Source organism: Sapajus apella, unplaced genomic scaffold, assembly GCF_009761245.1.
Source record: "Sapajus apella isolate SASKATOON/1434 unplaced genomic scaffold, GSC_monkey_1.0 scaffold59, whole genome shotgun sequence".
Classification (NCBI taxonomy): domain Eukaryota; kingdom Metazoa; phylum Chordata; class Mammalia; order Primates; family Cebidae; genus Sapajus; species Sapajus apella.
Window position 1 is genome coordinate 8,116,856 of NW_022436999.1, and position 23,073 is coordinate 8,139,928.

A 23,073-nucleotide genomic window follows, 5' to 3' on the forward strand; every position below is an offset into this window, starting at 1 on the left:
ACACTGGGACTAGGGAGGTGGGTGACATCAGACCCTGGCAGTGATATGGGAGGGAGAGAGGCATTGCTGGCAGAAGCAGCTTCAGAAGCAAGGCAACTGCAGTAGAGTGACCACGGAAGCAGCAAACATTGTCTTCCCTTCTGTACCTTCCCTAGCGCCACCTGCAGGGAGGCCCAATGCAAAGCCCCATTGCCCTGCATTGAGCTCACGCTGCAGAAATAAGATGAAACACTGTTATTGAGAGGACGCCAAATGTCTGTGTCTGAGCAGGTTTTAAAGTCAAATGGGTCTCATCTGTTTGGGTAGATCTGGAACGGGTCTTCCTGAAGGCTTTGAGGAGGGACTGGATAATCTTTCGGGTTTGTGATTGGATACCTCGGGGGAGCAGAGGCAGACTGGGATCTTAGGACTGGGCAGGTATTTCATACTCTGGGATATGGAGTTGATGGAGGTGGAGAATATTGGGGATAAGGATTGAATGAAGAAAGGAGTAGGACAATGGAGGGTAACAGTAGTCTTAAGGTCTTCACTATACTTACAGAGCACTGGTGACAGATCAACTCTTCTGACCCTAACCATCACCGTGTGAGATAGGGAGGGTGGTTACTTATCCATGTCCCACAGGCAAGGAAGCAGGTGCTCACAGAACTTAAAGATTTTGCCAGGTGCAGTGGCTCATGCCTATAATCCCAACACCCTGGGAGGCTGAGGCAGGAGGACTTCTTGAGCCCAGGAGTTTGGGACCAGCCCGAGCAACATAGTGACACCTTGTCTCTAGAAAAAAAATTATCTGAGTGTGGTGGCTTGTGAGGTTGAGGCCAGTGGATCACCTGAGCCCAGAAGGTTGAGGCCACAGCTGCACCATTGCACTCCAGCCTGGGTGACAGAGAGAGCTTGTCTCAATAAAAAGAGCTTAAAGATGTACCTAAGGGTCTCAAGTAACAGTGGCATAATTGTGGCTAGAAACCACTGAATTGGAATCACTGGAGGGCAAAGCTTTGGCATCTCCAGGAAAGTCCCTATAAACAATTCTCATTTGCAGTCAGAATTGAGAACCACCAACACAGGCCTTCTGCCTAAGCTGGTGCTGTGTCCAGAGTTAGCACTGTCCCGCAGAAAGCCACGAGAATCACACGCTGCCTAGTGCAGGCCAGAAGTTGTAAGCTTTTGGAAAGCGAGGCCAGTCTGAGGGAAACCTGGAGACAAAGATATTTTAGGAGAGCCTCACCAAGTGTATTCCATTAGGAAAGGTGAAAACCCCAGGAGAGTCTGAAGGGTCCAAGGTCACACCAGGAGAAAAGGGATGGCATGTACCTAAGGAAGAGGGAACCCCCACAGCTCAGGAACTTCTATGACCTTCTTGAATAAGGTTTGCAAAAGAACTGAGAATAAGAGGTGTCTCTGGAGGCCCAAAGAGTGCTAGGGGGAAGCTCTAGGTATCCACATAAATCTGGCAAGTTAAAATTTTGCCCACTGTCAGTGCCCAGGACTTGCAACTCAGTGGCTTGGTGGGGACTCACTGGTTGCTTCTAGGAACTCCACCCGGCTTCAGCAGGGGACACACTTCACCCTACGCTTCCTGTCACCCCTTCTACCCACTTAAGTAATGGAAAATTGTTTTTAGGGAGGAGCCAGCTGAGACACATGGTCCTTGTGTACTTGAACAGCCATGGAAAAGCTGCAAGGCAGCTCCGCGCTCCTTGGTGAGTAGCTCCTTCATCTCATCTCAACAAATCAGATTCTCAAGACCAGCTGCTCCCCAGACTTGCTTATTCTTTGTTCAAGGAGACAGTTCCCAATGGATGTGCCTCTGTGAAAACACTCTAGTAAACATTTGCTTTGTTATTGAAATTTCACTGTAAAATCTCAAAGCTAGGTCAAGCCCCATTGCTAGTTTTGCTGATGAAGAAATCAAGGCATTTTTTAAAAAGTAATTTGTTGAGTTGGTGGGTGCTTCAAAGAATGAAGTGGCTTAGGGGCTTTTCAGTTTCAGTGGCTTCCAGGGGTGGGTCTCTGAGATGGCCCTTAGCAGACATCCTGCGATGCACTGTATGGGTCCTGTTGAAAGCATCAGGGTGGCCTGTCTGCGTCTGGAACCACAGCAACTTCAACTCCCTCCACACTTTCTTCTGTGGGAAGATGACCAGCACAAGCCCGCTCTGAAAAGTCTTGGGGACCGAACCTCTGTCTGAGAGGGAGGTAGGTGCAGTTCATCCACTAAGTTTACCCACCTGTTCTGTGACTCCTCTTCACCATTCTCCAAGCAAAGACTGATCCTCACGACTTGGGGGCTGGGGGTCAGGTGGAGGTGGAGGATATAATATAGGAGATGGTACAGTGCAGGGGCAGGGGCAGGGGCAGGGGCAGGTATGTTCTCCAGGACAAGTGGCACCACGCACTGACTTTTCAAGGTAAACACTTTGTCTCCTCAGCCTGGCAAAAGCTAGGACACCGAGAGCCATTTTTCCCCCTAGAATATGACACACTCTCCTCCTGAGGGTCCCTTTGATTTTGTCCTGGAGGAAAGCAACAAAGAGAACATGAACAGGAATATGTATATTTCAGTTGTCCTCTGAGTCAGGTGGGCAGGAGCCTCAATTCTCCTCCTGTCTTTCAGATCTCCGCAGACCCTGCCCTCTCACAATTCTGAGATTGACACTTGGCAGGCATTCAATAAATGTCTGTGTCAAGTGAGAACCACTTGATGGAGCAGGTACGAGTCAATCCTGCATCTCTCCCTCCCTTTTTTCCCCTCCCCATTCGACCTTTTGGGCTCTGGTTTCCTGTAAGTAGTGAATTATTCACATCTGTTCAAAGATATCAAATTTGCTCTTCCCAGGTTGCAGCAGGGTGGGGCGGGGAGGCGGCTTTGTTCAGTCTGTTAATAGGAGGAGCAACCTCCTTGTTCAAACAGTACTTACAGGTGGGGCCTGTTTTTGCTAAGTCATCCTGGGGACGCTCAAAGCTCCATTGTTAGATCCTTTCTGTCCTCCTTCCCGGCTCCTCCTTACCCCCTCCTCCTTCCCCCCTACCCCTCGGATAGATTCATAAGTGGGCTCAGGCCTCTCTGCGGGGCTCACTCTGCACTTCACCATGGCTTTCATTGCCAAGTCCTTCTACGACCTCAGTGCCATCAGCCTGGATGGGGAGAAGGTAGATTTCAATACGTTTCGGGGCAGGGCCGTGCTGATTGAGAATGTGGCTTCGCTGTGAGGCACAACCACCCGGGACTTCACCCAGCTCAACGAGCTGCAATGCCGCTTTCCCCGGCGTCTGGTGGTCCTTGGCTTCCCTTGCAACCAATTTGGACATCAGGTGAGGGGTCCCTCCTCGTAATGCACCAAAGGTGTTGGATCGGTGTAGCTCAAGGGGGATAAAGGAAGAGGCTGAATGACTGTGTGCTGGAGTGTCTGGAATCATGGGGTGTATTTTGTTAAGCTAGTTCTTTAGGTGCACGTGACATACTAAGGGGAGGTATATATTTTTTCTAATGCTGAGGCTGTGTGGTTTTTATCTTCTATTGTCTTCCTACTATATTACTCCATGAGGGCTAGAACCAGGTCTGTGTTTCTCTCCACTGTGTCTTCAGTGCCTAGGGCACAGAAAGCACTCACTAAATATTTGTTGAATAAATGAGTGGAGGAAATGAGAGGCCAAGAATCAAACAAGCACTGGACAGCCTCAAGAGACCTTAGCTCTAGCTGGACTCGGTTTTGCTATTTAATGGCTCTGTGCCCTCACAAAGGGTGCCTGATTTTTCGGTTTAGTTTCCTCATTTGTAAACTGGGGATAATGCCACTTAGCTCATAGGATTGTTACGGTGTTTAAGGGATAGAATACACAAAAGTAACTTAAAAAATATAAAGTACTATGCAAATGCAAGCAAACTGATTATTTAAATTGAAGATTATTTTTGTTGGTTGAAATTAGCTAAGTGGGAAGAGAACAAGCGGGAAAGAGAAAGGTTTGCAACATGCATGGGCCTCCTCTGGGCATCACAGTCACCTCTATTTCTGATTAATGGATCAAGTTGTTATAGCTCTTTGGTCCACACACCTCAAGGTCTCTTTTAGGGATTCTTCTATTTTCACTTATGATTTTCCTTTTTGAGATGGAGTCTTACTCTTGCCCAGGCTGGAGTGCAGTAGCACAATCTTGGCTCACTGCAACCTCCACCTCCCAGGCTCAAGCGATTCTCCTGCCACAGCCTCCTATGTAGCTGGAACTACAAGCATGTACCACCATGCCTGGCTAATTTTTGTATTTTTTAGTAGAAATGGGGTTTCACCATATTGGACAGGCTGGTCTTGAACTTCTGACTTCGTGATCTGCCTGCCTCGCCCTCCCAAAGTGCTGGGATTACAAGGATGAGCCACTGTGCCCGGTCTGATTTTTTTTTTTTTTTTTTTAATGGAGTCTTTCTCCGTCACCAGGCTGGAGTGCAGTGGCATAATCTCGGCTCACTGCAACCTCCGCCTCCTGGATTCAAGCAATTCTGCCTCAGCCTCCCAAGTAGCTGGGACTACAGGCGCGTGCCACCAAGCCCAGCTAATTTTTGTATTTTTAGTAGAGACAGGATGGTCTCAATCTCTTGACTTCATGATTCGCTCACCTCGGCCTCCCAAACTGCTGGGATTATAGGCGTGGGCCACTGCACCTGGCCTCCACTTATGATTTTAATGTACAAGCAGGCAGAATAAACTCAAGTGAAGCCTCTCATTATAATCCCCTTAGTCAATTCACAGTGGTATGAAGGCAAGGAAAAGACATAAGCAGGAAGGTTGAAGCATCACTGACTGTGACAAACCTGAACCCAAACTGTTCCCTGTTCTCACTGTTCTTCCCTAAGTTTTCTGTCTGGCCTTTTCCAGAGCAGGAGAGACAGAAATGGCAAACCCTCTTTTGAGACGTCCCTCTGTCCCTAGAAGTACCTCCTGCCTCACACCATCACTTCAGCCTAGCAAGTTGCTGGAGGGAGTCTATAACTACCAGGAGCCAGCCAGCTATTTGCATTCAGAAATAGAAATCTGCCAGGGTGCAGTGGCTCACACGTGTAATTCCAGCACTTTATGAGGCTAAGGTGGGCAGACTGCTTGAGCCCAGGAGTAAAAGATTAGCCTGGGCTGGACTACTATTCAGCCATCAAAAACGATGAGCTGGTGTCCTTTGTAGGGACATGGATGAACCTGGAAACCATCATTCTCAGCAAACTAACACAAGAACTGAAAACCAAACACCACATGTTCTCACTCATAGGTGGGTGTTGAACAATGAGAACACATGGACACAGGGAGGGGAGCATCACACACTGAGGTCTGCAGAGGGGAAATAGGTGAGGGACAGCCGGGGGTGGGGAGTTGGGGGGAGATAGCATGGGGAGAAATGCCAGATATAGGTGATGGGGAGGAAGGCAGCAAGTCATACTGCCATGTGTGTACCTATGCAACAATCTTGCATGTTCATCACATGTACCCTCAAACCTAAAATGCAATTAAAAAAAAAATTGAGAAAAAAAAAAAAAAAGATTAGCCTGGGCAACATAGTGAAACTTCGTCTCTACAAAAAAATGCAAAAATTAGCCAGGCGTGGTGGCATTTGCCTGTAGTCTCAGCTACTTAGGAGGCTGACGTGGGAGGAGAGCTTGAGCCTGGGAAGTCAAGGCTGAAGTGAGCGGATTGTGCCACCGCACCCCAGCCTAGGTGACAGAGTAAGGCCCTGTTTCAGGGAAAAAAAAAACAAAAACAGAAAAGTCTACTAGAGATCAGCTCTGGGCTCATGATGTCGTGATGGCCTGAACTAGTTAGTCCTCACAGGTCAGAAGCAGGAAATTTCTCCCGGAGGAAGATATCTGAATCTTTTATTGGAAAGGCAAAGGGGAAAAGAAGGGTTCCCATGGACTTTTGGGTTGTCATGAGTGGGAATGCTGAGAGAGAATAGGACAGGGATGGCAGTGGGAGGGGAAAGGCAGGAACCACTTTTGAGCTAAAGCATTCGTAGCTGAGAGCAGTGCGTGGATACGAGGTGCAGCAGTCTTTGGGTAGTAGCCTAGTCATGAAAAGAATGAGAATTACATACCACCTTTAGCCATCAAGCACTTATTTCCTCAACTTCCCCTCCCCCGGCCTATTCCCCAACCCTAAATCCTATATCCTATTTAGTTCACTCCTGTTGCCTACTAAGTAGTTCTATTTAGAGTACACATTCATTGTGGTCTTTAACTTGCTGTGCTGTTACGGCACCTGAAAACTAGATGTCCTTGGATGCGGTCTTCCTTCATCAAAGCTTCTTCCCATTTGTACTTCAGTTCTAGGACAAGGCAAGAAGCAAGCAAGAAGCTGCAAATCCCATTCCTCTGGGCCTCAATTTCACCCTCAATTCAAGTAGCTGAGTAGGCAGAAGCAAAGGCTATACTCAACACACACGCAATTGAAAGCAGGCAAGGCAGTGGGTAGGTAGGTCAGTAGGTTAGTTGAAGAGGAGGTTCTAAGCAGTATAACCTAAGCCTCCTTTCTCTTTCTTCTGCTTTAAACACCTTAAGAACTGCTCAGGGTAGACTGGAGACAAAAGCAACAGCTCAGAAGTGCTAAATCTTTAAGAGCAGCCAAAGCATGCGCAACAAAGTGAGACCCCATCTCTACAAAAAAAAATTATCTGGGCATGGTGGCCTGGGTCTGCAGTCCCAGCTACTAAAGGGGCTGAGGCCAGACGAATGCTTGAGCCCAGAAGTTCAAGACAAGACAGGCACACCTTGTCTGTCTCTCTCCTCACAGTGAAAAAGAACCATCCTGTGAAGGGAGTGAAGGAGGGTGAAAGAGTTTCATGTTGTGGATCCTTCTTTTCCCCCTTCCCTTGTCCACACTCTTTGTCTTTTTCCTCCCCAGGAGAACTGTCAGAATGAGGAGATCCTGAATAGTCTCAAGTATGTCCGCCCTGGGGGTGGATACCAGCCCACCTTCACCCTTGTCCAAAAATGTGAGGTGAATGGGCAGAACGAGCATCCTGTCTTCGCCTATCTGAAGGACAAGCTCCCCTACCCTCATGATGACCCCTTTTCCCTCATGACCGATCCCAAGTTCATCATTTGGAGCCCCGTGCGCCGCTCAGATGTGGCCTGGAACTTTGAGAAGTTCCTCATAGGGCCGGAGGGAGAGCCCTTCCGACGCTACAGCCGCACCTTCCCAACCATCAACATTGAGCCTGACATCAAGCGCCTCCTTAAAGTTGCCATATAGATGTGAGCTGCTCAGCACACAGTTCTCCAACTCCATCCAGTCCTGAGGAGCCTTAGGATTCAGCATGCCCTCAGGAGACTCTGCCGGACCTTAGCATTCCCTTGGTATCAGTCCCCTTCACTGAAGAGTCTTGCCTTTCCCCTCTGCCCGTTTCCTTTTCCTCTTCCAACCCTCTGGTTGGTGATTCAACTAGGGCTTCAAGACTTGGGTAAGCTCTGGGCCTTCACAGAATGATGGCACTGTCCTAAACCTTCATGGGTGGTGTCTGAGAGGTGTGAAGGGCCCGGAGCCACCCTGCTAGAAGAGACCAATAAAGGGCAGATGTGGAAACACGGCCAGCCTCTGTGTGTCTTCTTTGACAGAAGTACAAACTGCAGGTGGGATGGATAGAGGAGTGGCTAGCACCCAAAGCTTTGGGATGGGGAGGCTCTGATGGATCAAGCGATGCCCTAATTACTGACTGGAAAGCAGGCTCTGGTCAAGGTCTGCAGTGGCAGTTGGGAGTTACAGGAAATGTGAATTGTATTATTGCTTTACATACAGCTCTTCTTCAGAACTGGGGAAAAAGAGGAAGTGATAATGGGAGGTAGGTGGGAATAATGAGCCCTTTGGTTGAGGATACTGGGAGGCCGTTAGGATTTCAGTCTGGAAGACATCAATAGCACTGTGGGTACTGGGCCAACTAGATCTGACTTATGCCTTGGGAAATTCCTGGGAAGTCAGCTTAGTTAATGTTTACTGATAGCAAGGGCATAGAGGGTGCAGTTACTGAGAACACAAAGAGCACTTTTTTTCCTGACCATCTTGTCGAGTACCATTTGTTTTTGATCCTTTGCTAGACTGACTCTCCCTCCTTTTTAGAGTTCATGGGCCAGGTGCAGTGGCTCCCACCTGTAATCCCAACACTTTGGGAAGCTGAGGCAGGCAGATCACTTGAAGTCATGAGTTCAAGACCAGCCTGGCCAACATGGTGAAACCCCATCTCTACTAAAAATACCAAAACTTAACTGGGCATGGTGGCACATGCCTGTAATCCCAGCTATTTGGGAGGCTGAGGTGGGAGAATCGTCTGAACCTGGGAGGTGAAGGCTGCAGTGAGCTGATATGGCACCACTGCAACTCCAGCCTGGGCAAGAGAGCGAGACTCTATCTCAAAATAAATAAATAAATAAAGTTCACATTACACCCTCATTCTTCTCAAACTCACATATTCACGAATTCAGGCTCAAGACAAATAGAGGCAGGAATGATAGGACTCCTTTCTTCCTCCATAAGAAGGAAGGGGGGATGGGGCTAGGAGAGAGACTCCCTTCAGAGTCAGACTGTTTATAATCTGCCATTTGCAACATCATTGTTCCTTACTGTGAGGACAGTTTTGCTCAGAGCCATGCAAGGATGCTATCCCCAATTCCTCATCCAGTACAGACAATCCAAACATACCACCACCACCAGGTTCTACCTTGTTCTGGAGGAGATACCTGCTGAGAGGCGCCACAAACCTCATCCTGGATACTTCTCATTTCACCTTCCCTTCTTTGACCACTAGATGGAATATTTTCACTTCTATTCACTGAAGCCCTGAAGGGACAGTTTTCCAAACTAGACACACTGCTTGAGAATCCCAACGCTGACAGGAAAATGTTTTTCCTTTAATCGCTCTGCTTACTCTGTTTTCTAAGCACTTGCATAATCTGAGAGTGAATGTGGAATAGATGTTTAGGATCCCCACTGTCTGACCTTCAACTAAACCTGTCTTGAACAGTGTTTTATTGTAAAAGGTTAACCTGGATATTATGGTGGGAATCCCGTCACCATTCTGCAGAGCCTTCTGCCAAATTAAGGCTACCTTTAACTTCACTCTTGAAACCTCAAGCCTTTCAGATTCCTGTTTTGTTTCCCTTTTTGTTTGAGATGGAGTCTTGCCCTGTTGCCCAGTTTGGAGTGCAGTGGTGCGATCTCAACTCATTGCAACCTCTGTCTCCTGGGTTCAAGCAATTCCCCTGACTCTGCCTCCCAAGTAGCTGGGACTACAAGTGCCCACCACCATGCTCTGCTAATTTTTGTATTTTTAGTAGAGACGAGGTTTTACCATGTTGGCCAGGCTGGTCTCAAACTCCTGTTCTCAGGTGATCTGCCTGTCTCAGCCTCCCAAAGTAGTGGGATTATAGGTGTGAGCCACCGTGCCCAGCCTGATTGCTGCTCTTAAAGCCAACAGCTGGAGTATGAACTTTTTGAGACTTTGTCTTGCTGTCACCAGGCTAGAGTGTAGTGGTATGATCTCCCCTCACTGCAACCTCCACCTCCCCGGTTCAAGCAATTTCTACTGCCTCAGCCTCCTGAGTAGCTGGGACTACAGGTGCGCGTCACCACGCCCAGCTAATTTTTGCATTTTTTTAAGTAGCAATGAGGTTTCACCATGTTGGCCAGGATGGTCTTAATCCCTTAACCAGGATGGTCTTGATCTGCTGACCTCGGCTTCGCAAAGTGCTGGGATTACAGACATGAGCCACCGCACCTGGCCTGGGGTATGAATTCTTATGGGGCAGGACCATGTATACTGATTTTAGAAGAGTAACTGCAGACCAATTGTCTTTCTGATGAAATAGAGAATTCTTGTTGTATGTTCATCATCTTGACAGTTCCGTAGCCTGTTGGTACATCCAGTAACAGAGCCAGCTATCTCGGATGCTGGCAATGTGCTACAGGCAACTTAGAGCCTGACACACCAGTACAATGTGTTCGGTCTTTCCCTTGAGGCCCAAGTTCAAAAATTACTTAGGGGATTCCCAAAGGAATGGGAATTACAGTATAAGTGATTCTGCAGAGAGTCAGAGAGGGCCACAAAGCTAGAATGAGGGCTCTTCACTTGGGAGGGGAAATGCGATTTACTTCAGACAGAACCTGATTTGGCTCAGGAGGGAACAGGGAAGGCAAAACTGGAGGTTCCAGTTTTACAAGGATGTTTGGCTTTACTAAATATTTAGTTGTGCTGTTGTTAAAATGAAGAGAAATTACAAAGTGTTTCCTTTATTCTTCACCTTGTTTGTTCCCCTTATCCTCAGAAGTATTAGCCTGTGGTCATCAACAGACAAGGCCAAGCTTTAAAATATTACCCACTTTTCCAGATAAACAAAAATCTTTTAATCAAATTTCCCTACAGGCACTCAGAAGGAGGGGGAAGTCTCATTGACAACCGTCCCAGAAGTGCTGAGGTAATGCTAATCAATTCAGAGGAGGGACAGAGAGAATCACTAACCTCACGGCTCTTACAAAAAAAAAAAAAAAAAAAAAAAAAAAAACAACAATGAAACAGTTTGGAACAAGTGATTAGGAGGCCAAGGTATAGACAGTGAAATTGGTAAGTATCTCCATGACTATGTTCCCATAGCTATCTCTCTCTCCTTAGTTTATGAGACACTGAGGCCAGGTGTGGTATGGTAGCTCAAGCCTGTAATCCCAATACTTTTGGAGGTTGAGGCAGGAAGATGCCCTGAGCCCAGGAGTTTGAGACCAGCCTGGGCAACATAGTGAGACCTCATCTCTACCAAAAAAAAAAAAAAAAAATCCGCTGAGGATGGTGATGTACACCTGCGGTCTTAGCTACTCAGGAGGCTTAGGTGGGAGAATTGCTTGAGCCTAGGAGTTCGACTGCATCACTGCACTCCAGCCTGGGTGACACAGTGAGACCCTGTTTCAAAAAGAAGAAAAAAAAACACTGAGCCAAACTCTAGAACCTTCTTATAATCACCATGACAACCATCATCCAAACTACCATTCACTGAATATTTACTATGGGCTCAGACTGTGTTAGGTACTTTATGCACACTAGGTTATTTATCCTCATACAGACCCCATGAAAAACTTTTATTTCTATTAAAAGAAAAGGTAATTGGGCAAGACACTTGCCAAGGACAAAGAGCTTAGGAAGCAGCAAAGCCAAAAGTTAAAGCCAGGTCAGTCTGACTCCAAAGCCTCTACTCTTAACCACAACAGTGTTTTCTTCTAGCTCAGATTTTTCTTCATAAAGACCACTGACAGCTGCCTACAAACAGCATTAGATTTTTAAATCATTAGTAAAAATTATGTGGAGGCATGATGGTTTCTATTTTCCAATGAAGAAACTTAGATACAGACAGGATAACTGACTTGCCCAATGTCCCATCATCAGCAGATGACAAAGCTAATTCTAGACCCAGCCCTTTTAATTCCCTTTTTATTCAACTATGCTGTATCTTACAGTAGTCTTGTACTACGGTAAAAAAAAATACCTTTTTTTTTTTTTTTTTTTTTTTGAGACGGAGTCTTGTCTAGGCTGGAATGCAATGGCATGATCTTGGCTCACTGCAACCTCCACCTCCCAGGTTCAAGCAATTCTCCTGCCTCAGCCTCCTAAGCAGCTGGGATTACAGGCACGCGGCCACCATGCCAGGCTAATTTTTGTATTTTTAGTAGAGACAGGGTTTCACCATGTTGATCAGGCTGGTCTCAAACTCCTGACCTCAAGTAATCCACCTGCCTCAGCCTCCCATAGTGCTGGGATTACAGGCGTGAGCCACCACACGCAGCCAAAACATACATCTTTAAACTGAGAGCCTCAAATTCAGTCAAGTAACTAGCCCTGCTCACAAAATGAAAGAATGAAACCGAAAGGACTTTTGATGTACTGAAATAATGACAGTGAACATAAACCTCTTCATGGTAACTTACAAATAACAAGCCATATCTGGTTGTGGCCAAGCGATCTCGTGTCAATTAATTAGAATTGAGAGAACCTAAAACCATATGAGAAAGACAGATCTCGATCAAACAAAACCATAAGCACTGGCTGACCTTTTAACTTCAAGAGCCTAACTAGCCAGACCTGTGCATCAGAGAACGAGAGAAAAAAGAAGTGCCAGGATAAGTCCACGTTTCCAATTATACCCATAGGCGATTTCTCTTCCTTCTCATATCTCAGGAAGGGAAGTAAAAAGAAGAGCCGTGTTTTGCCTAATTCCCCTTTATTTGAACAGAAAAATAAGGATTCTCTGAAACTGGGTTCAAGAGGTCTTTATTCTATTAGATCCACAGAAGAACCTAGAAAATGATAAAATATCACACAACACAGCACAACGTTGGTTTACCAATAATGAAATATATAAAGGATCTTAACGTTTTAAATGTTTGTAACATGTAGTCCAAACCAAATAATTATACATTCTGCCATAGATGAGGACATTGGCAGGTCATATAAAATTATACTCTTGAGCTTCAAATGACTAAGTTGGAAGCATTAGCAAACTCAAGGAAGAGGCAATTTAGAGGCTATAATGGGCTTAATGCTGCTATTTAAAGTAATGAAGCATTTTCTCTGCTTTCTGGATTCATTTTACCAAACGATTTCCTCAGCGGGTCAGATATAGATTTGCAGCAAAATGAAAAACATTTTCCAGGAATAAAACAACTGATCCCTACAACAGCTGACTTAACGTTTCTGAACAATAAATCTTCATCTGACATTCCCAGATGCCTCAGAGTGCTGTCACTGATATTCTCAACCTCTTCCTGACCTTGCCAGATCCTTATACTTCATATTTGCCAAACACTATTACTGAGAGGGGATCACTGCACTAGCTATGTGACCTTAAGCAAGTTATTTAACTTCTTTGTGCCTGAGTTTTTTGGGCTCTAAGTGATACACTGAAATAAAGAACAGTGAACATAAACCTCTTCATGATAACTTAAAAATATGCCATATCTGGTTGTGGCTAAACTGTCAATAGCACCTACCTCATGAAGTTGGTAATGAGGACTAAGTGCTTAAAAAGGTCTTAGCACATAGTAAGTACTTAATAAACCTCAGTTATTATTACTGTTATTAACAAAGCTTTTCCCTGGTATCTACAATGAATACTTTGCTCATTTCTTTTTTCTTATAAGTAAAGCCTTAGTTCAGAATTTCCAGATTTCCTACATATGAAGAAGAAACATTTTTGTTTCTAATGGCTGACCTTTTAAATTTAGGTCTCAGAATAAGCACTAACTGAAGCCACCTCATTGTATCTAGTACTTTGTATGTTTTCTAAAGTATTTTACATTCACTAATTCATTTAAATCTTCTAACAATGCTGTGATGAATATATAATATCAATTTTTATTAGTCCAACTTGATAGAAACAGGACAATAAAGTCCAGAGTAATGCTTTGCTTACTGACTATACTGCTAGTAAATGACAGAGAGGCCTAAAAGCCAGAGTGTATAATGTCCAAGCCAGTGTTCATGTAACCATGCAAAGTAAGATATTCTAAGATCCCTTTAGAGCAAATGAAACCATTTCTCATTCCTATTAACTAAAGTCCACACTGTATTCAGATTTCCCTAGTTTCTACCAAGCGACCTTTTTTTTTTTTTTTTTTTTTTGCTGGTACATAACCCTGTGTAGGATACCACATTACACTTAGCAGTCATATCTTCTCAGGCTCCTCTTGGCTGTGACCATGTCTCAGATTTTCCTTGTTTTTGATGGCCTTAATAGTTTTGAGGAATACTGGTTAGGTATTTTATAGAATATGCCTCAACTGGAATTAGTGGGATGTTTTTCTCTGATCAGACTTGGGTTCCGGGTTTTTGGGAGGAAGATCAGAGCTAAAGTGTCATTCTTACCACATTCTGTGTGATGTGATGCTATCAAGGATACATGCTATCAGTAGGGCTTATCATGGATGATGTTAACCTCAATCATCTGGCTGAGCTAGTGTCTGTCAGATTTCTCCACTGTAAAGTTACTCTTTTCCTCCCTTTCCATATTATACTCTTTGCAAGGAAGTCACTATGCAGAGCCCACACTAAGTGGGAAGTATCTACATAAATTATTTGAAATTCTTCTGCACAAGACATTTGTTCTCATTCAATCATTTATATTAGTTTGGACTTGTAAATATTTATTATATAGTTTGGGTTATAATCCAACACTACTTTATTTTGTTACTCAAATTGCTCCAGCTTTGGCCATTCAGAGATCCTTCAGTTCAAGCCTCTATCTGTTTGACATACTCCCAATCACTGTAATTTTTTTTTGAGATAGAGTCTCACTCTATTACCAGACTGGGGTGCAGTGGCATAATCTTGGCTCACTGCAACCTCTGACTCCCTGGTTCAAGCAATTCCCCCACCTCAGTCTCCTGAGTAGCTGGGATTACAGGCATGCACCAGCACACCCAGCTAATTTTTGTATTTTTAGTAGAGATGGGGTTACACCATGTTGGACAGGATGGTCTTGATCTTCTGACCTCATGATCCACCTGCCTCAGCCTCCCAAAGTGCTGGAATTACAGGTGGGAGCCACCATGCCCCGCCCTTTTTTTTTTTTTTTTTTTTTAATTTCAATACTGCAGTTTTCGGTGGCACAAGATGCTCTAGGCTTATCTTGTACATTTCATGTCCAAGCTCTAGAATTAATTTCCAAGGAGCCCTGGTTCCTTTTATTGGAAACCAAAATCTGGGAATCAGGTGTGTTCCCATTCTAGTTGTTTTCTGACCACATAACTGCTAACAAAGATGCTTCATTTTGGCTACACTGATATGAACTTTGAACTTTAGCAGAAGAGCTCAGCTCTAGAGAATAATGATCATCTCCTACGTTATTTTTCTTCCCCAAAGAATAAATAAGTCTAAGCAGAAAAAAAAACATGCAAAGAATTTTCAGTATGAATGAAAAAGACAATTGTAAACCAACCCAACATAGCTATAACAGATCTGCAGAAGGATTCTTAGAATAAGAGAGTCATTTGTCGGGGGTCATCAGGGAGAATACTGATAGTATCTTCGGCTTTGCCACATAACAGACACAGCATGGTATACTCCTAGAACAAGATAAAGTGCATAATTACCTTGAGAAACAGGGAAAGAGATGCTTTATAACTTACTCTGGTTAAGATGTTCTCTACAAATTGTCATGAATGTTCTTTCTGTAAACTGGATCAATTTCTTCAACATGTATCAGCAATGTCTTAGACTTATTCTGTATATTCCAGAGCCTGTTGTTCATATACATTGATACATAAATGTCATCTTGGAAATACATGGCTATTTCTCAGACTTAGCACATATATTTGGCTTAGGGCTGCTATTTAAAGCAGTGGAGCAATTTGAGTATGGGTCCCTATGGACAAATTTCTATTCTTACAGCTGTTCCTTTCTAGGATATTTAACATGAATACACAACAGAAATAATTTTTTAAAAGGAGAAAATTCCCAAACCCAAAAAGCTATTTTTATCTACTCTAGGAAAATAAACAATTATGTTAAATTCACTAGTATGTCCTGCCTCATTTTCAGATAGCTAGTTGTCTAGAATTTGATCTATTTAAGAAGTTTTCTTCCCAGGCTTAACAAATGCCCAGACTGGTAACAGAGGTGATTTTATTTTAGGCAAAAACCCTTAGGCCAAAGTTCTATTCTTTTTTTTTTTTTTTTTTTTGAGGCAGGGTCTTGCTGTGTTGCCCAGACTGGAATGCAGTGGTACAATGATGGTTCACTGCAGCCTTGACCTCCTAGGGTCAACTGATCAGCCCACCTTAGTCCCCCCAAGTAACTGAGATTATATGCATGTGGCATCACACTTGGGTAATTAAAAAAATTTTTTTTGTAGAGATGGGATCTCACTATTTTGCCCAGGGTGGCCTCAAACTCCTAGGCTCAAGTGATCTTCCTACCTTGGCCTTCCAAAGTGCCAGGATTACAGGTGTGAGCCACTGCACCCAGCCAAAAGTCCTATTCTTATAGCTGTCCCTTTCTGGAATATTTAACATAGTCATAAACTACAGAGACATATTTCTTTGAAACCTTTTGTTTAAAAGCCTTTTATCTGCTGTATGAAAACAAACATCTATGTTAAGTCTACTAGAATTTCCACATCTGATGCTGTGATTGCTAGCTGTCTGGAAACTGATCAGTCAAGGCAGTTTGTGTTTTTTGGGTTTAAGACAGTCACTAGAGAGGGTCACAGAGGTAAACAATGACTGTGGTACTAAGAAACAGAAGCAGGCAACTGCCTTTTCCATCTTCTACTGGTGAGTTCAGGAGGGGAGCTTAGTTACAGCAGCAGAAAGATTGCTTTTTGAATTAAAAATAAAATAAAAATACATCCTCTTCAAGGCCTTTTACTGCTGTCAAATACTTCTACTGCTTTAATGTCCGGTGGATGAAAGCAGTAAAAAGCTTTAACCCACCAGACATTACTATTGGGATGGCAATCTTTTATAGGAAAAGAAGGAGGAAAAAAGTAATAGAGTCAAAAACAGAAAATGTGTGAGGCTAAACAAGTACTTGAGTTTTCAACCAATCTAGCCATTGACAAATGTATCCTGAGTGCCTACATGCTCTGCAATGCGCTAGCAGACATGAAAAGAACAAAGTCTGACTTTACAAAATTTGCAACCTAAGTTGGTAGGGGAAAAAAACCTAATAGATAATCTGGCAAGATTATTTAAATCAGTGAGACTGATTACACCTGTAATTTTTATAGGCAGTCTGGAACCCAAATTTCATTGCAAGTCAATTATTTGGAATTCAAAAGCAATTTCCCAAAGAAGTAATGTTATACATGGCAGTTAGGGTCTCAGAAAAATCCACAAGCCTTTAAAATTTATATTGTTCAAGTACCATAGAATCTAGCCATATATAGAAGTGCTTCTGTGGGAAAATATGTCTAGAATTCTAACTTGGGATGCCAGGAACACGTCTCCCTGTGCTGCCAGGAATATGATGAGATGAGGACACCTTTTATCAAAACCAGCCAAGAAGAGAAAATAATTCCCCCAGTCATTCATAGGGACTCTCAAAGCCTCCAACTGTGCAGAGCCTAGGGGAAGAGATTTGGAGGGAAGAACAGAGTGGTGGAATCACTTTGGAATCCAAGTAAGACCAGATTTTTTTTTTTTTTTTTTTTTTTTTTTTTTTTTTTTTTAATTCTAAGGGCCCCTTTACTCTTTTCGTCTATTACTCCCTGTTAATTCTGACTCCAAGTCCTCTCCTTCCCTGGCTCACAGAGCAACAGAAAGGAGTCTCATAGTTTCCATCTTGTTTCTTGAAGTAAACACACAGTGCGTTTTGGTTGGGGGCTGGGAGCTTTCAGCAGGGGGATTTTTTTTTTTTAATAAAGGATACCTATAATAATTTATGACGAATTTTCCATGTAAATTATGTTGCTTTGTCTCCACTTTCCCCCTAGTCTTGCCATCAGAAAATCCTACTTTGTTCAACAATGGCATTATGGCTGTTTTAAAAACAGAATCCTTATCTTTCAGAAAGGCTAATGAAATATTTACAGAGGTAGTGATATGTTTGGAATTTTCTTGGAAATAATCCTATGGGGAGATGTGGGGATAGTGGAGCATGAATAAAGCAACTTGAAGCTGGGTAGTGTATGTTAGGACACGATTCTGCCTACTTTGGACTACGTTTACATTTCCTATAACATGTTTAATATAAAACAATGGTGGCTGGGAATCCCACCCTGAACTTGAACTACTGCTCGGATAGGCTAGGCGGTTGGGGTCGGGTGGGGACAAGGACAGTAAGTAATGGCAGATGAGAATGGAGAGTTCTTGACGCCATCAGGCTGAGGTAGAAGTTCCCAAGTGGCTGTTCACTAGAGTCAGGGCCTGATATAGGTACAAGGAAAGTTCAGAAAAGGGAAAAAATGCATGAGCTTCAAGAGCAAAGAGGCGATGGAATTTGAGTTCTGCTAAGAGGTAAGATTTAGTTGGCCTGAAGGTAGAGACAGGGATAATTCAAATCAATGAAAAGTCATGAGTATGGAGAGTAATATGGAAAAGGGCAAGTGCATCACTTACGTCGTAAAAGGGAAAGGAAGCTGCTCTTGGTTTGTAGGCAGGGGAGTGGAGGATGACATCCTGAAGAAGATTAACTTGATGGCAGTGTGCAGAACTGCAATCGAGGGAAGGCTGCAGTAATTCAGGCTTCAATGGGTATGACCCTTGACATGGTATGTGGGCAGAGCCAGAAAAAAAAAGCGGGCAAAACAAAGAAAAGAGGGCATGAGGGGTGTAGGCGTGAAGGCTAGAGAAGGCAATGTGAAAGGTATTTAATAGGTCTCAATGAGACTGAGTACATGTGTGTTCACTACATGAAAGAGCATAAAGAAGGTTCCAGACCACAGACCAAAAGCTCAGGAGTGTCACTTAGGGAAAACAGGAAAGAAAGTGAGAGAAAACACAAAGGAGCAGTTAAAATGATTTTATTTGTATTTTTTTTTTTTTTTTGAGACAGAGTCTCACTCTTGTTACCCAGGCTGCAGTGCAATGGCGCGATCTCGGCTCACCACAACCTCCGCCTCCTGGGTTCAGGCAATTCTCCTGCCTCAGCCTCCTGAGTAGCTGGGATTACAGGCATGTGCCACCATGCCCAGCTAATTTTTTGTATTTTTAGTAGAGACGGGGTTTCACCATGTTGACCAGGATAGTCTCGATCTCTTGACCTCGTGATCCACCCGCCTCGGCCTCCCAAAGTGCTAGGATTACAGGCTTGAGCCACCATGCCCGGCCTAAAATGATTTTAAAAGGAAAAGAGTCAAGCAGTATGGATGGACCTCAAGGGCAGAAATGCTTCAAAAAGACAATAATGATTAATAAAACCAGATGCAGAAGCCATGTAAGAGAGAAAGAAACTAAGGTAAAATGACAGGATTTGGTTAGATTATAGGAAACCTATGGGAGAATAGTTTTAGTACAGTGTAAATGAAAACCAGTTTGTGGGTAGTGAAGAGGGGCATAGGGAAATAAGGAAAATCAGGTAAAGACCTATTCAAGTGGCCAGGCAATGGCCCACACCTATAATTCCAGCACTTTGGGAGGCTGACGCAGGAGGATTACTTGAGCTCAGTGGTTCAAGACCAGCTTGGGCAACAAAGTGAGACCTCGTTTCTACAAAAAAATTTTTGAAAATTAGCCATGCATGGTGGCTTGTGCCTGTGATCTCAGCTACTTGAGAAGCTGAGGCAGGACTGCTTGAGCCTGCGAGGTCAAGGCTGCAGTGAGCTGTGATCATGCTACAGCACTTCATCCTGGGTGGCAGAGTCAGACCTTGTTGAAACAAACAAATAAAACCTATTCAAGTAAAGAAGCAAGAGGAAGAAGAGACGATTACAGGATGAATCAAAGTACACTACAAGGAGAGACAATAACATGAGATTCCTGAGGAAATGCAGTAGGGGTAGCATGAGACAGGAGTAAATAAAAATCTTCCTCTCTAAGAGGAGAGGAGCAGGAGTCTAAAGCTGGGACAATGCTAAGTATGGCATACATACGAAAGAGTAGCAGGAAATAAAAGGGAAGCTGGGCCAGTCCAGTGAGAACATTAAAGTGAGGAGCTTCAATATTGCAGTGTAGCTAAAGGTGGGCTACAGGAAGGCCAGTGAGGTCACCTGAAAGTATCATTTATTTTTATTTTTTAGTAGAGATAGGGTCTCACTATGTTGCCCAGACTGTACTCAAACACCTGGCCTCAAGAGATTCTCCTGCCTCAGCCGCCGCCACCTGAGTAGCTCGAACTATAGGCACACACCACCATGCCCAGCTTTGAAAGATTGCTTATAGTCACAATGCTAGAAACTATGAAATGGTAGTGAAAAAGACTCTTAAACTAGACTCTCTACTCCCAGTCTCCTCTTCTCCAACATCTACTCCCCACTACGCATATTCCATACCCTACCACCAGATTAATTTTCAGATTAAGAGATTTATTCTTATGATAAATCATAGCTAAATCATATGATTTATCCTTATCATAAGGATAAATCTCTTAATCTCTAACTTCACAGAGGTTCGGTGTTTCTCCTCCAACCTTGATAAAAACCAGCTTGTAATTTTACTTAACTAATAATATTATAATGTCTTACCACACATGTGACTGCAGAGTTGTTCAACTTTACATGCCAACTTGGGAAAAAAAAGATAACCTCCTATCACAATTTCCATGTGGGCAAGTATGGTGGCAGTGGACAGCCCACCACTTAAAGGCCACAACTGTGCAATCACATAACTGGGCAGAAAAAAGAAGCACAATGGCAACCTCCTAAGAAGCCAGAATGTGCTACTATTCTTTATAAACAAAAATGACAGAACTGAGATATCATTTGTAAAGTAAACATTTTGATTTGTGACTCTTGTCAAGGGAGGTTTGCACAAATCCACCCACATCTAAAGTCTGTCTCTCAACTTGCACAGATATAGGAAAGGCATGGGGCTGGGAGCAGTGGCTCATGCCTGTAATTCCAACACTTTGGAGGCCGAGGTGGGAGGACTGCTTGAGCCCACGATTCAAGACCACCCTGGGCAACATAGCAAGACAGTATCTCAAAAAAAAAAAAAAAAAAAAAAAAGAGAGAGAGAGAGGCATGGTCTCTTTTAACATATGTTAGCACTTTGCGCTTCATTTATGAAAACTGTATTTAGATTTTCAAGGGCACTTTTATTATTCCCCTAACCTCCCCATAACATACCCATACTTATATTTACCTGAAATTCATCCATGATACTGAATGTATACTCATGTCTGGCTATTACATGATGACAATTCTTACACAAATCTGCTAAAACAAAGAGAGACTTATTATGTAATTAAGTCTTAGAGAGTTTCTTAAAACTTCTATTAAAATTTCTATTCTCAGCATATTATTTAAAGAGAATCTTAAGTCTGTCATATTTAACATAGGTGGAAACCTATAATATCTACCTTGATTTTTAAAAAATTCAGAATCTGCCACATAGCAACACTACATAACTAAGAGTCTGAACTCAGAGACTTAATATGCATTTATTGCCACTGAAAGTTCTTTAAGATAATCAGTTAAAAGATATTTAAGTGTGTTTTTAAATTAGCCAGATCTGTTGTTGTTGTTGTTGTTTTTGAGGCAGGCTGGAGTGCAGTGGCATGATCATGGCTTGCTGCAGCCTCAACCTCCCAGTCTCAAGTTATCCTCCCACCGTAGCCTCCTGAGTAGCTGGGAGGATAACTTGGGCCAGGGAGGGGCTTAACACATGGACCACCACACTCAGCTAATTTATGTGAATTTTTGTGGAGGTGAGGTCTCACTATGTTGACCAGGCTGGTCTTGAACCCCTGGACTCAACCAATCCACCCTCCTGGGCCTCCCAAAGTGCTAGGATTATAGGTGTGAGCTACCTCGCCTAGCCAAGCTGGACCTATTTAACTATGTAAAGGCTTTTATTCTCATGAATAATAGCAACTGCACTGTTAGAACCAATCATAAATAAAAACCAAAGCTGGACATTAAAATGAATTTAATGGTTAAAAAAAGAATCTAGTAAAAACAATGATTTATTGAGTGCCTACTATTTTAAATATTTAATCTTCTAAAAAGCCCAATGAGGTAGATACTATCATTACCACCTTTTTAGAGATAAGAAAACAAAGGCATACTTCAGTTAAGTAACTAGGAAGACTACTGAGCCAGGAGGTAGGGGAACCAAAATTCAAACCCAAACAGCCTAGCTCCAGAGCCCTTACTCTTAACCACTATATCCTATTGCTTAGAATGAAATACAGTCTAAAGAAAACAAATGCTAAAAAGAAAGAAAAAGATTCTTCTAGCTTAAAACATTTTATTGTTTGTTTGTTTGTTAGCTTAGAACTTTTTTTTATCATCTGACTCCATTCTAAAGGCTTGGTGCCTTTCAAACTCCTCTGTCAAAATACCATTACCTGCACATTTATTTCTCATATATTCAGAACGTACCTAAGAACAAGGAGACAAGCAAAAAAATGAATGTGAATAGCTAAATACTTGTCACAATATCTGGGCACTGAAGTACACATATACTTAACTTACAGAAATCCTTAGTGCTAACCTTAGAATTGATTTTTTTACTTTATTTTATTTTTAAAAGATGGGGTTTCACCATGTTGGCCAGAATGGTCTCGATCTCCTGACTTTGTGATCTGCCCGCCTGGGCCTCCCAAAGTGCTGGGATTACAGGCGTGAGCCACCGTGCCTGGCCAGAATTGATTTTTTTATACATAGTTTATTTGGTTTCCCAGGATTGAGGATGAGGAGCAAGATATGAAGGCAGCTTATGATTTAGCAGCAAAAGTAAGGAACAATAGACAGTGAGATTGGAGACCAAAAAAAGCTAGACGTTCTCAGCAGAAACAAGACTAGAAAAACCACTGCATTCCTGAAGTCACTTAATATAGAGACAAACAGCCCTATACACTTTAATAGCTGTTGGAGGATATCACAGCATTATACTGTAGCAGAAAGTGAAAACTCACATGAATGACCCTAAGGTCATAATAATAACAAAAATAAAAAGTATATCTTGTTAAGGCAGTGTAAAGGTTTTAAAAATATGCCCCTGAAAAACAATTTGATGAACAAAAAAATTCAGTGCCTCAATCACAAGCTTTAGTTATCTGCAAAAGTTATTTACATATACTATTTGATGATACCAGATAAATGAGGTGTTAACATTTTCCTCTTAAAAACCTAACTAGTAACTATGTGTGTAATACAATATTGAAATAGGCTTCAGAATATTTTGCGTAACATATCAACTTCCAAAAGCTGATACCTGCTAACACACTCAGGTTAAAAAAAAAAAAGTCTGCTTACGGTCATAGGTAACTATTTCTTCTCCATCCTCTTCTTTCAAGGATTTGTTTGTGATCAGCATAAAATCACGCTTATTGCACACCGCGCAGCCTGTAAAGTTCAGCAAGAAAGATCCATTCTCCAGGCAAGTGTTACCCTGTAACATTAGAAACAGGAATTTAATTTCTTTACATTTCAAAATCTTTAGTGAAAATGATTAATAGACT

The 23,073-nt window shown here is 42.9% G+C and overlaps 2 protein-coding genes across 10 annotated transcripts in view; one reads left to right on the forward strand and one right to left on the reverse strand.

Moving 5' to 3' along the window:
• Window positions 1-2,740: 2,740 nt before the first annotated feature.
• Window positions 2,741-7,564, forward strand: GPX2 (glutathione peroxidase 2). Of its 2 annotated transcripts, none has more exons than XM_032245874.1 (2): window positions 2,741-3,153; window positions 6,882-7,564. In XM_032245874.1, the coding sequence occupies exons 1-2, from the start codon at window positions 3,094-3,096 to the stop codon at window positions 7,230-7,232; spliced, it is 411 nt and encodes a 136-aa protein (XP_032101765.1). In that variant the 5' UTR covers window positions 2,741-3,093; the 3' UTR covers window positions 7,233-7,564. The 2 variants fall into 2 exon arrangements, with proteins under 2 accessions (XP_032101765.1, XP_032101763.1); XM_032245872.1 differs by having other exon boundaries at window positions 2,765-3,315.
• The window catches only part of CHURC1 (churchill domain containing 1), a 32,210-nt gene continuing 12,639 nt past the window's right edge, over window positions 3,503-23,073 (reverse strand). The window contains exons 2-5 of one of the 8 annotated variants that reach the window (XR_004259095.1): window positions 22,868-23,003; window positions 20,751-20,821; window positions 15,138-15,248; window positions 3,503-3,592 (exon numbers count right to left, since the gene is read on the reverse strand). Coding sequence is in view for 5 of the 8 variants with exons in the window: in XM_032245875.1 (XP_032101766.1) it covers window positions 14,982-15,074; window positions 20,751-20,821; window positions 22,868-23,003 (300 nt within the window). In the remaining 3 variants the exon portion in view is untranslated. Of the gene's footprint in view, window positions 3,593-14,563; window positions 15,075-15,137; window positions 15,249-15,547; window positions 17,075-18,068; window positions 18,212-20,750; window positions 20,825-22,867; window positions 23,004-23,073 lie in introns of those variants that run through there. The other 7 variants (XR_004259094.1, XR_004259096.1, XM_032245877.1 and 4 more) reach the window with 7 other exon arrangements.

Bases quoted from the DNA above. Each gene is read 5' to 3' on its own strand.
- GPX2 (XM_032245874.1), top strand. From the start codon at position 3,094: ATGGCTTTCATTGCCAAGTCCTTCTACGACCTCAGTGCCATCAGCCTG. The intron at 3,154-6,881 runs GTAGATTTCAAT...TTTCCTCCCCAG, and splicing joins TCAGCCTGGATGGGGAGAAG to GAGAACTGTCAGAATGAGGA.